This window comes from Sebastes umbrosus, unplaced genomic scaffold (genome assembly GCF_015220745.1).
Source record: "Sebastes umbrosus isolate fSebUmb1 unplaced genomic scaffold, fSebUmb1.pri scaffold_207_arrow_ctg1, whole genome shotgun sequence".
In the NCBI taxonomy this organism is placed as follows: Eukaryota; Metazoa; Chordata; class Actinopteri; order Perciformes; family Sebastidae; genus Sebastes; species Sebastes umbrosus.
In genome coordinates, this window is record NW_023618512.1 from 9,326 (window position 1) to 22,500 (window position 13,175).

At 50.4% G+C, this 13,175-nt stretch overlaps 2 protein-coding genes across 2 annotated transcripts in view; both read right to left on the bottom strand.

Annotated features, from left to right (window-relative positions):
* Positions 1 to 10,433: 10,433 nt before the first annotated feature.
* Positions 10,434 to 11,428, bottom strand: LOC119484411 (extensin-like). The gene is made up of 2 exons (XM_037763209.1): positions 11,022 to 11,428; positions 10,434 to 10,971 (listed from the first exon to the last, which is right to left on the bottom strand). The coding sequence occupies exons 1-2, from the start codon at positions 11,426 to 11,428 to the stop codon at positions 10,434 to 10,436; spliced, it is 945 nt and encodes a 314-aa protein (XP_037619137.1).
* Positions 11,429 to 11,891: 463 nt separating this feature from the next.
* The window catches only part of LOC119484412 (proline-rich extensin-like protein EPR1), a 2,801-nt gene continuing 1,517 nt past the window's right edge, over positions 11,892 to 13,175 (bottom strand). The window contains exons 2-3 of the mRNA XM_037763210.1: positions 12,987 to 13,175; positions 11,892 to 12,892 (exon numbers count right to left, since the gene is read on the bottom strand). The exon at positions 12,987 to 13,175 is cut by the window's right edge and continues 641 nt beyond it. Of these exons, the coding sequence (XP_037619138.1) occupies positions 12,039 to 12,892; positions 12,987 to 13,175 (1,043 nt within the window). The 3' untranslated portion in view covers positions 11,892 to 12,038. The remainder of the gene's footprint in view (positions 12,893 to 12,986) is intronic.

Consider the following 13,175-nt stretch of genomic DNA (forward strand, 5'->3'; position numbering starts at 1 on the left):
CCAGTACCCGGTCTGACCCAGTACCGACTACCGGACTGATCCTGTACCGACTACCGGACTGATCCTGTACCGACTACCGGTCTGACCCAGTACCGACTACCGGTCTGATCCAGTACCGACTACATGACTGATCCCTGTCTGAATGTATTGATTTCAGAGTTTACCTGTACAGGTGAGTTTGTGTGATGATCAGGTGTACCGGCAGGTTGCACTATAAGGAGCGTTTGGTGGAGCTGATCAACCGTTGCCGTGCCGACCCGGCGGTTATGTTCAGCCTGGCAGAGATGATGATGGAGCTGCAACGCTGGCACATCGCCACGCCGACCAGGAAACCAGAGGAACCAGAACCGCTGTATGCACACCGCCTCCGCCTGGTCAGTGACATCATGAATACAGTTAATCTGTGACATCATCATCATCACCATGTTGCTCCTCCATGTTGCTCCTCCATGTTGCTCCATCATGTTGCTCCTCCATGTTGCTCCTCCATGTTGCTCCTCCATGTTGCTCCATCATGTTGCTCCTCCATGTTGCTCCATCATGTTGCTCCATCATATTTCTCCTCCATGTTGCTCCATCATGTTGCTCCATCATGTTGCTCCTCCATGTTGCTCCTCCATGTTGCTCCATCATGTTGCTCCTCCATGTTGCTCCATCATGTTGCTCCATCATATTTCTCCTCCATGTTGCTCCATCATGTTGCTCCTCCATGTTGCTCCATCATGTTGCTCCATCATGTTGCTCCTCCATGTTGCTCCTCCATGTTGCTCCTCCATGTTGCTCCATCATGTTGCTCCTCCATGTTGCTCCTCCATGTTGCTCCATCATGTTGCTCCTCCATGTTGCTCCATCATGTTGCTCCTCCATGTTGCTCCTCCATGTTGCTCCTCCATGTTGCTCCATCATGTTGCTCCTCCATGTTGCTCCTCCATGTTGCTCCATCATGTTGCTCCTCCATGTTGCTCCATCATGTTGCTCCTCCATGTTGCTCCATCATGTTGCTCCATCATGTTGCTCCATCATGTTGCTCCTCCATGTTGCTCCATCATGTTGCTCCATCATGTTGCTCCATCATGTTGCTCCTCCATGTTGCTCCATCATGTTGCTCCATCATATTTCTCCTCCATTTTGTTTCTTCATATTTCTCCTTCATATTTCTCAAAGTACACATTATATATACACATTATATATATTATATATATATATACATGTATAATGTATATATATATATATATAATGTATTGATGATGGTTGTGATCAGATAATGATTGATTGATTGATTGATTGATTATCATGTTTTATCGTCTCATGCCGCCTTCCTTCAACCAATCACAGCGCATCTTGTCTCTGTCTTTTCAGACTCTGACCAATAGCGTTCCTCTAAGGAAGCAGCGATGCTCACCTCTCAAACTCAGCGATGACCTCTGACCTGACCTTCTGGAGCTCCGCCTCCTCACCTGCTGCCAAGTGACTGACTGGCTCTGCCCACTACTAACTCGCCAGCCAATCGGACGGCAGCGTTCTGTTTCAGCGTAGTGACCGCTGACTTTCATAAGTGGTGTGCTTCTGACCACGCCCCCATCAGTGATGTCACAGCAGCTTCTGACCACGCCCCCATCAGTGATGTCACAGCAGCTTCTGACCACGCCCCATCAGTGATGTCACAGCAGCTTCTGACCACGCCCCCATCAGTGATGTCACAGCAGCCTCTGACCACGCCTCCACTAGTGATGTCACAGCAGCCTCTGACCATGCCCCCATCAGTGATGTCACAGCAGCCTCTGACCACGCCCCCATCAGTGATGTCACAGCAGTCTCTGACCACGCCTCCATTAGTGATGTCACAGCAGCCTCTGACCACGCCCCCATCAGTGATGTCACAGCAGCCTCTGACCACGCCCCCATCAGTGATGTCATAGCAACCTCTGACCACGCCCCCATCAGTGATGTCATAGCAGCCTCTGACCACGCCTCCACTAGTGATGTCATAGCAGCCTCTGACCACGCCCCCATCAGTGATGTCATAGCAGCCTCTGACCACGCCTCCACTAGTGATGTCACAGCAGCCTCTGACCACGCCCCATCAGTGATGTCACAGCAGCCTCTGACCACGCCCCCATCAGTGATGTCACAGCAGCCTCTGACCACGCCCCCATCAGTGATGTCACAGCAGCCTCTGACCACGCCCCCATCAGTGATGTCACAGCAGCCTCTGACCACGCCCCCATCAGTGATGTCACAGCAGCCTCTGACCACGCCCCCATCAGTGATGTCACAGCAGCTTCTGACCACGCCCCCATCAGTGATGTCATAGCAGCCTCTGACCACGCCTCCACTAGTGATGTCACAGCAGCCTCTGGCCACGCCCCATCAGTGATGTCACAGCAGCCTCTGACCACGCCCCATCAGTGATGTCACAGCAACCTCTGACCACGCCCCCATCAGTGATGTCACAGCAGCCTCTGACCACGCCCCATCAGTGATGTCACAGCAGCCTCTGACCACGCCCCCATCAGTGATGTCACAGCAGCCTCTGACCCCGCCCCCATCAGTGATGTCACAGCAGCCTCTGACCACGCCCCCATCAGTGATGTCACAGCAGCCTCTGACCACGCCCCCATCAGTGATGTCACAGCAGCTTCTGACCACGCCCCCATCAGTGATGTCACAGCAGCCTCTGACCACGCCCCCATCAGTGATGTCACAGCAGCTTCTGACCACGCCCCCATCAGTGATGTCACAGCAGCTTCTGACCACGCCCCCATCAGAGTAACAAACAGACTTTAGTAGAAGAAGAATGAAAAGGGACCAAAGATGGAGCGAGCAGCCAATCAGAGTACAGGACTGGTGACCCCGCCGTTAGCTAAAGATGCTAACAGGTCTCTGCTCAGTCAGTTAGCATGTGTTAGCATGTGTTAGCATGTGTTAGCATGTGTTAGCATGTGTTAGCATGTGTTAGCACTTCTTCTACTGTAGTTATTTCTGCACTTTAACTGTTTGAATGACTTTATTAATAAATGATATGGTAATACACGTTAGTGTCCTCTCTGATGTTTCCATGACGACCGGCTGTCAGCTGTTTCACAGGAAGTCACAACGCTGGGAGGTTTAGTTTATAGGCATAACGTCGTTTCAGGGACAACTTGAAATATTACAAACTGAAGACTTTTTCTTTGATTTTATATATATATATAAATATACAGTGTATTTTATGAAAAAAAATCATAGTTGAAAATTTTTGGAAAAAAGTCGTAGTATAGTATGTTGAAATATTTCATGAAATTAAAATTAGGATAACATTTTTCGACATACTATACTATGACTTTTATATTTCTGTCACTTTAGTATTTATTGCTTTTTTGCATACACAAATAAAACACAAATATAACAACGGAACTTGCAGCAGTGCAGCGAGGGGTTCAGTTTACAGCTGATGCAGTATTCAGGGTTATTTTCTTATTAAAACAGTTTCCAATAACTTACAGTTTTTACAATACAATCATACAGTGCTTATGTCTTTGTGTCTTTACCTAATCCATTTATCCCATTTTCTGTTAAACTCATCTTCTTTCACTCTTAGAGAATAAGTCATTCTCTCCATCACTAATATTCCCTGTACTCTTGCATTTTGTCGCAATGTTCTTGAATGTTTCTGTAAAGCACTTTGAATTGCCCTGTTGTTGAAATGTGCTATACAAATAAAGCTGCCTTGCCTTGCCTTACTCTGTCTAACCATTGACTGAGTCTGGGGGAGGGTCCGCTACAAGCCATGTTCTAGTAACGGCCTTTCTGCCAGCTGTGAGTAGGATTTGAACCAGGTACTGATCTTCCTTCAGCACCACTGTAGTTTTATTACCCAGGTTCAGTATCAAATGGAACATTTCTTGCTGATTATATATCCTAATACCTCCTTTAACACCGAGTTCACTCTGTCCCAAAATGGTTCTGTTTTTGTGCAGCTCCAGAAGATATGTGCATGATGTGCGTCTGTATGGCCTCATCGTCTCCAGCAGGTTTGTTGCCTTAGAATTTGTTTGCTTTTTATGTTAGGCGTAATGAAGAAACAAATCAGATTTTTCCAATTAAATTCTCCACAGTTGTGAATTAGTGGATGTCTGTAGTGATACACACATATCATGCCATTCTTCTTCATTTCACATAGGATGTAGTCTTTGCTTGACATTCCATTAAGCCATGATAAAGTTTAGAGATAACCCTTGATGCTTTTTGATGATATGCATTGACTATAACTTCCACCACTGGATTCTCTTCTGGTGCCTCCCTTTCTATCTTTTTGTTGTAATATTCTCTCAGTTGGAAATATCTAAACAAGTCTTGGTTGCGAAGTGCAAATCTGTCCTTCAAATCAAGTCTCCATTTTTAGTAACAGTACAAAACGCAGTCATTCCTTTTTTCATCCACTCTTTAAATGTTGAGTCATACATCGCCGGTCTGAATTCCCCATCCAAAGCTATCCATCGCAGCACTTTTTGTTGATTTTTCAGTTTAAGATGTCTGGTAAGAGTGAACCAGGTTTCCAAAGTAAATATTGTTATTGATGGATTATACTCCTGATATGCCCATGAAGCGCTTTTTCTCCTAAGAGTGTTTGGATGTGGAAGTCAGGGATACATGTCTCAATCTGTTTCCACCTAGCTATGTAGCTATCATCACACCAGTTAATTAGAGGTCGAAGTTGGGCTGCATAGAAATATGTCCTAAAATTTGGAAGTGCCATTCCACCTTTGTCCTTTGGCAACTGAAGTGTAGTATATCGAACTCTGGCCTTCTTCCCTCCCCAAATAAATCTAGATATTAATTTATCCCATTCTGTGAATAGTTTTAGTGGGACCTCTATTGGCAGAGATTAAAACAAGTACAATAACCTTGGCAAAATATTCATCTTCACCACATTTATTTTACTGCTAAAATCCATTGTGTATGTGGACCATCTTTCTATATCCCTTCTTATGTTTAGATTAATGTGGTTATAATTGGCCCCATACAACATTGATATATTTTCCGTTATATGTACCCCTAGGTATTTGATTGATTTTGAATCCCATTTAATATTATACTTTTGCCTGATTTCTTCTGGAGGAACACAGTTAAATAGGAGGATTTGAGTTTTTGAAATATTCAATTTATATCCTGCATAGAAATTAAATGTATCTATGATCTCCATCATCCTTGGAAAGGAGGTGTTTACATCCGTGAGATACATCATCTGCAAAAAGGCCAATTCTATGTTCTCTGTCTCTTATAGTTATTCCCCTCAGTTCCCTATCTTGACGGATCGCTTGAGCCAATGGTTCAATATATATAGCAAACAGGGTAGGGCTAAGACAACATCCCTGTCTCGTTCCTCTTCCTAACACAAATCTCTCCGTCAAGGACCCATTCACCTTTACTCTTGCAGAGGGTTGCCGGTAGATTGCTTTAATAACTTGAATAGAATTTTGGGAAAAGCCAAATCTTTCTAGTGTTTGATATAAAAATTCCCAATTCCCCCTATCGAAAGCCTTTTCTGCATCCAGGCTTATCAGGATAGCGCGCGTACTTTCTTTTTGAATCTTGTGTATTATATGTAGGGTTCTTCTAATACTATCTTGTGTTTGTCTGCCTGTTATAAAACCAGTCTGGTCTTCATCAATTAAATCTGGTATGAACTTTTCAAATCGTTTGGAGATAATTGAGGTATATAATTTATAGTCCACATTTAAAATTGATATCGGTCTGTAGTTGGTACAACTTTCCTTGTCTTTGTTCTCTTTGGGGATTAGTGTTATAATTGCCTCTTTCCATGATGGGGGTGTCTTGCCTTCCTTTATAATCCAGTTAAAGGTTCTCAGAAGAAGTGGCTTCAGCTCGTTACGGAATATTTTATACCATTCTATAGGAAAACCGTCGCTACCTGGGGCCTTGTTTGTTTTCATCCTACCGATTGCCTTCTCTATCTCGTCCAGTGATATTTCTGCAGTGATTGTTTTATTTTGTGTCTCTCCAATACAGGGCAGATCTATTGTACGTAAAAAAGTCTTTATTGATTCTCCATCTGCTGTAGAAGTTTGTGTATATAATTCTTTATAATATTCCTGGAAGATATGTTCTATTACTTTTGGATCACTGTTAAATTTCTGTGTACAGGAGTCCTTAATTTTGTGTATGGAGTTATCGGCCTGTTGTTTGCGTAACCTTCGGGCAAGTCATTTAGTGGATTTAGGGCCCAGCTCATAATATGCCTGTTTTACAAATCTTGCTTTTTTCTCCACCTCTTGACCCAACATCCATTTGTCCCCTCAAATCTTCTATTTGTTTATACGTTTTCTACTCCTTATTATTTTTGTACTTCTGTTCTAAATCCTTCAGGTCAAATATCAATATATCATGTTTTCATTCTGTCCTTTTTAATAAATGATGCCCTGGCTATTAACCTTCCTCGTATTACAGCCTTCAATGAGTCCCATAGTATGGATGGGTCCACCTCCCCATTATCATTGTCCTCTAGATATCTTATATCTATCTTATATATGTCATTAACAGTTCTTTTATCATTCAGCATGCCAACATTTAATCGCCATACTGTGTTTTTCCTTCTACTATCCATTTGAATAGTTAAGTATATGGCATTATGGTTATACTATGACTTTTTAAAAAAAATGTCGACATACTATACTATGACTTTTTTTTTACTTTATTCAACATACTATACTAAACTTGAATTTCCCTCAGGATCAATAAAGTTACTATCTGTCACTCTGTACTATGACTTTTTTCGACATACTATACAATGATTTTTTTTACATAATATTATTTGACATACAATACTATGTATTACTATGTAGGGACACCCCAGCACCCCCAATGACTACAGGCCAGTTGCTCTGACGTCACACGTCATGAAGATCTTTGAGAGACTGGTTCTGCAGCACCTCAAGCCCCTTGTGAGCGACTCCCTGGACCCCCTGCAGTTTGCATACCGGGCAAACATCGGTGTGGATGATGCCATCACCTACATGCTCCACAGAGCCTACACTCACCTGGAGAGGCCGCACAGCACCGTCAGAGTCATGTTCTTTGACTTCTCCAGCGCCTTCAACACCATCCTGCCACTCCGGCTAGCTGAGAAGCTCTCAGCGATGCAGGTAGACCATGGCCTGGTGGCCTGGTGGCCTGGTGGCCTGGTGGCCTGTATTACGGACTACCTCACACCGGCGCCCCCCCAAGGAACTGTGCTGTCACCCTTCCTGTTCACCACCTACACCTCCGACTTTCGCTTCAACTCGGGTACGTGCCACCTACACCTCCGACTCCGATGACTCCTCCATCGTCAGCTGCATCACAGATGACAACGAGGAGGAGTACAGAGCCCTGGTGGAGAACTTCATAGGGTGGTGTGATAACAATCACCTCCAGCTCAACATTGGAAAGACCAAGGAGCTGGTGGTGGACTTCTGGCGGAGCAAGAGGCCCCCAACTCCCATCACCATCCGAGGGGAGGAGGTGGAGGTGGTGGACACCTACAAGTTCCTGGGAGTACACATGAACAGTAGACTTGACTGGACTGACAACACCGAGGCCCTCTACAGGAAGGGACAGAGCAAACTGTTCTTCCTGAGGAGGCTCAGGTCTTTTAATGTGTGTAATAGGCTGCTGCAGATGTTTTACCAGTCTGTAGTAGCCAGTGTCCTCTTCTTTCTGTGGCATGTTGGGGGGGGGTAACATGAACACAAGGGATGCCAACAGACTGAACAGGCTGGTGAGGAAGGCTGGCTCTGTGGTTGGATCTGAGCTGGACAATCTGGAGGTGGTGGCAGAGGGGAGGATGAGGAGGAAGCTGGACGCTATCCTGGAAAACCCCTCCGACCCCCTCCATGATGAGCTAGTCAAGATGAGGAGCACCTTCAGCCACAGACTCATCCCTCCTCGGCACAACACAAAGCGCCTGGGTCAGTCCTTCATGCTGGTCAGTCCTTCATGCTGGTCAGTCCTTCATGCTGGTAGCCATCAGGCTCCACAACCAAGGCTGACCTCCATATGACAACTATTAGGACTTTAAGAACTTTAAACATGCACTATCTACCTTTTAACATGCACTATCTGGCGCACTTTACATCCTATTTAACACTTTATTGCTGACTGCACATATGTACATATTACATTTATTTATTGACTGTACACACTATGTTCAGCCATTCACTCTGTATCTTTTATATTTCTATTATTGTTTTTATAATGTGTGTCTACCTTTACCTCTCCTGTGTTTCACTCTGTTTGCTGATGTTGCTGCTTTGACTCCTGAATTTCCCTCCAGGGATTAATAAAGGTTTATTTTAGCTTATCTTATGACGTTTTTTCATAAAATATTTCATCATACTGTACTATGACTTTTATTACATCAACTTTTTCGACATACTTTACTATGACTTTTTTCACTCACTCATCTTCAACCTCTTATCCGGGATCGGGTCGCGGGGGCAACAGCTCCACCAGGGGACCCCAAACTTCTCTTTCCCGGGCCACATTAACCAGCTCTGACTGGGGGATCCCGAGGCGTTCCCAGGCCAGAGTAGAGATATAATCTCTCCACCTAGTCCTGGGTCTTCCCCGTGGCCTCCTCCCAGCTGGTCGTGGGGGGGGATCCTTACCAGATGCCCGAACCACCTCAACTGGCTCCTTTCAACACAAAGGAGCAGCGGCTCTACTCCAAGTCCCTCACAGATGACTGAGCTTCTCACCCTATCTCTAAGGGAGACGCCAGCCACCCTCCTGAGGAAACACATTTCAGCCACTTCTACCCGCGATCTAGTTCTTTAGGTCCTGACCCAACCCTCATGACCATAGGTGAGAGGAGGAACGAAGACTGACCGGTAGATCTAGTTCTTTGGGTCCTGACCCAGCCCTCATGACTATAGGTGAGAGTAGGAACGAAGATTGAACGGTAGATCGAGAGCTTTGCCTTCCGGCTCAGATCTCTTTTCGTCACAACGGTCCGGTAAAGCGAATGCAATACCGCCCCCCCGCTGCTCCGATTCTCCGGCCAATCTCAGGTTCCATCGTCCCCTCACTCGCAAACAAGACCCCGAGATACTTGAACTCCTTCACTTGGGGTAAGGACTCCAACCATCGGTTTCCTGCTGAGAACCACGGCCTCAGATTTAGAGGTGCTGATCTTCATCCCAGCCGCGTCACACTCGGCTGCGAACCGATCCAGTGAGTGCTGGAGGTCGCAGACCGATGATGCCAACAGGACCACATCATCTGCAAAAAGCAATGATGAGATCCTCAGCACACCAAACTGCAAACCCTCCTCCCCCCGACTACGCCTCGATATCCTGTCCATGAATATCACGAACAGGATTGGTGACAAAGCGCAGTCCTGGCGGAGGCCGACCCCCACCGGGAACGAGTCCGACTTGTTGCCATGGACCTGAACACAGCTCTCGCTTTGGGCGTACAGGGATTGGATGGCCCTGAGAAGTGCCCCCCTCACCCCATACTCCCGCAGCACCCCCCACAGTATCTCCCGGGGGACCCGGTCATACGCCTTCTCCAAGTCCACAAAACACATGTAGACTGGATGGGCATACTCCCAGGCCCCCTCCAGGATCCTTGCGAGAGTGAAGAGCTGGTCCGTTGTTCCACGGCCAGGACCGACTCCGCATTGTTCCTCTTCGATCTGAGGTTCGACTATCGGCCGAACCCTCCTTTCCAGCACCTTGAAGTAGACTTTACCAGGGAGGCTGAGCAGTGTGATACCCCTGTAATTGGCACACAGTCTCTGGTCCCCTTTTTGAAAAGGGGAACCACCACCCCGGTCTGCCACTCCTTAGGCACTGTCACCGACTTCCACGCAATGTTGAAGAGACGTGTCATCCAAGACAGCCCCTCCCCACCCAGAGCCTTCAGCATTTCTGGGCGGATCTCATCAATCCCCGGGGCTTTGCCACAGTTTGACTACCTCAGTGACTTCCACCAGGGAAATTGATGATGGTCCCCCATCAGCTTCCAGCTCTGCCTCTACCATAGATGGTCGGATTCAGGAGTTCCTCAAAATGCTCCTTCCACCGCCCGATTACCTCCTCAGTTGAGGTCAACAGTGTCCCATCCTTACTGTACACAGCTTGGATGGTTCCCCGTTTCCCCCTCCTGAGGTGACGGACGGTTTTCCAGAAGCACTTTGGTGCCGACCGAAAGTCCTTCTCCATGGCTACTCCGAACTCCTTGACTTTTTTACATGAAATTCATGAAAAGTCATAGTATAGTATGTCATACAGAATTCCTATCATGGTATACCATAGTACTACTATACTATAGTGAGTCATAGTGTAGCAGGAACAGCAGGTGCCTTCATGATGGAACGTTTGTCGTCCAGGTGATGTGATGTCACAAAAAACAGGTTGTGTATTTATATTCATGAGGAACTTTATTTATCACAAACTGTAACTGTTTTTTAGCCGGCACTCCTTCAAAGGCGGCGGAGCGTCATCTCTGGGCAGACTGAACGGGTGGTTGGTAGGCGGCGGCGGAGCGTCTTCTCTGGGCGGACTGAACGGGAGGTTGGTAGGCGGCGGCGGAGCGTCTTCTCTGGGCGGACTGAACGGGTGGTTGGTAGGCGGCGGCGGAGCGTCTTCTCTGGGCGGACTGAACGGGTGGTTGGTAGGCGGCGGAGCGTTTTCTCTGGGCGGACTGAACGGGTGGTTGGTAGGTGGCAGCGGAGCGTCTTCTCTGGGCGGGCTGAACGGGTGGTTGGTAGGCGGCGGCGGAGCGTCTTCTCTGGGCGGACTGAACGGGTGGTTGGTAGGCGGCGGCGGAGCGTCTTCTCTGGGCGGACTGAACGGGTGGTTGTTAGGCGGCGGCGGAGCGTCTTCTCTGGGCGGACTGAACGGGTGGTTGGTAGTTGGCGGAGCGTTTTCTCTGGGCGGACTGAACGGGTGGTTGGTAGGCGGCGGAGCGTTTTCTCTGGGCGGACTGAACGGGTGGTTGGTAGGCGGCGGAGCGTCGTCTCTGGGCGGACTGACTGGTGGTCGGTAGGCGGCGGCGGCAGAGCGTCGTCTCTGGGCGGACTGAACGGGTGGTTGGTAGGCGGCGGCGGAGCGTCTTCTCTGGGCGGACTGAACGGGAGGTTGGTAGGCGGCGGCGGAGCGTCTTCTCTGGGCGGACTGAACGGGTGGTTGGTAGTCGGCGGAGCGTTTTCTCTGGGCGGACTGAACGGGTGGTTGGTAGGCGGCGGCGGAGCGTCTTCTCTGGGCGGACTGAACGGGTGGTTGGTAGTTGGCGGAGCGTATTCTCTGGGCGGACTGAACGGGTGGTTGGTAGGCGGCGGAGCGTCGTCTCTGGGCGGACTGACTGGTGGTTGGTAGGCGGCGGAGCGTCGTCTCTGGGCGGACTGACTGGTGGTCGGTAGGCGGCGGCGGCAGAGCGTCATCTCTGGGCGGACTGAACGGGTGGTTGGTAGGCGGCAGCGGAGCGTCTTCTCTGGGCGGACTGAACGGGTGGTTGGTAGTCGGCGGAGCGTTTTCTCTGGGCGGACTGAACGGGTGGTTGGTAGGCGGCGGCGGAGCGTCTTCTCTGGGCGGACTGAACGGGTGGTTGGTAGTTGGCGGAGCGTTTTCTCTGGGCGGACTGAACGGGTGGTTGGTAGGCGGCGGAGCGTCGTCTCTGGGCGGACTGACTGGTGGTCGGTAGGCGGCGGCGGCAGCAGAGCGTCGTCTCTGGGCGGACTGAACGGGTGGTTGGTAGGTGGCGGCGGAGCGTCTTCTCTGGGCGGACTGAACGGGTGGTTGGTAGGCGGCGGCGGAGCGTCTTCTCTGGGTGGACTGAATGGGCGGTTGGTAGGCGGCGGCGGAGCGTCGTCTCTGGGCGGACTGAACGGGTGGTAGGTAGGCGGCGGCGGAGCGTCTTCTCTGGGCAGACTGAACGGGTGGTTGGTAGGCGGCGGCGGAGCGTCTTCTCTGGGCGGACTGAACGGGTGGTTGGTAATCGGCGGAGCGTCTTCTCTGGGCGGACTGAACGGGTGGTTGGTAGGCGGCGGAGCGTCATCTCTGGGCGGACTGAACGGGTGGTTGGTAGTTGGCGGAGCGTTTTCTCTGGGCGGACTGAACGGGTGGTTGGTAGGCGGCGGAGCGTCGTCTCTGGGCGGACTGACTGGTGGTCGGTAGGCGGCGGCGGCGGCGGCAGAGCGTCGTCTCTGGGCGGACTGAACGGGTGGTTGGTAGGTGGCGGCGGAGCGTCTTCTCTGGGCGGGCTGAACGGGTGGTTGGTAGGCGGCGGCGGAGCGTCTTCTCTGGGCGGACTGAACGGGTGGTTGGTAGGCGGCGGCGGAGCGTCTTCTCTGGGCGGACTGAACGGGTGGTTGGTAGGCGGCGGCGGAGCGTCTTCTCTGGGCGGACTGAACGGGTGGTTGTTAGGCGGCGGCGGAGCGTCTTCTCTGGGCGGACTGAACGGGTGGTTGGTAGTTGGCGGAGCGTTTTCTCTGGGCGGACTGAACGGGTGGTTGGTAGTCGGCGGAGCGTTTTCTCTGGGCGGACTGAACGGGTGGTTGGTAGGCGGCGGAGCGTCGTCTCTGGGCGGACTGACTGGTGGTCGGTAGGCGGCGGCGGCAGAGCGTCGTCTCTGGGCGGACTGAACGGGTGGTTGGTAGGCGGCGGCGGAGCGTCGTCTCTGGGCGGACTGAACGGGAGGTTGGTAGGCGGCGGCGGAGCGTCTTCTCTGGGCAGACTGAACGGGTGGTTGGTAGTCGGCGGAGCGTTTTCTCTGGGCGGACTGAACGGGTGGTTGGTAGGCGGCGGCGGAGCGTCTTCTCTGGGCGGACTGAACGGGTGGTTGGTAGTTGGCGGAGCGTTTTCTCTGGGCGGACTGAACGGGTGGTTGGTAGGCGGCGGAGCGTCGTCTCTGGGCGGACTGACTGGTGGTCGGTAGGCGGCGGAGCGTCGTCTCTGGGCGGACTGACTGGTGGTCGGTAGGCGGCGGCGGCAGAGCGTCATCTCTGGGCGGACTGAACGGGTGGTTGGTAGGCGGCGGCGGAGCGTCTTCTCTGGGCGGACTGAACGGGTGGTTGGTAGTCGGCGGAGCGTTTTCTCTGGGCGGACTGAACGGGTGGTTGGTAGGCGGCGGCGGAGCGTCTTCTCTGGGCGGACTGAACGGGTGGTTGGTAGTTGGCGGAGCGTCATCTC

What these genes read in the sequence shown, in the direction of transcription:
- LOC119484411 (XM_037763209.1), bottom strand. Translation starts at nt 11,428, where the DNA reads ATGACGCTCTGCCGCCGCCGCCTACCGACCACCAGTCAGTCCGCCCAG. An exon ending in CCGCCGCCTACCGACCACCA is followed by an intron (nt 10,972 to 11,021) that starts GTCAGTCCGCCC and finishes CCACCCGTTCAG; the next exon opens with TCCGCCCAGAGAAAACGCTC.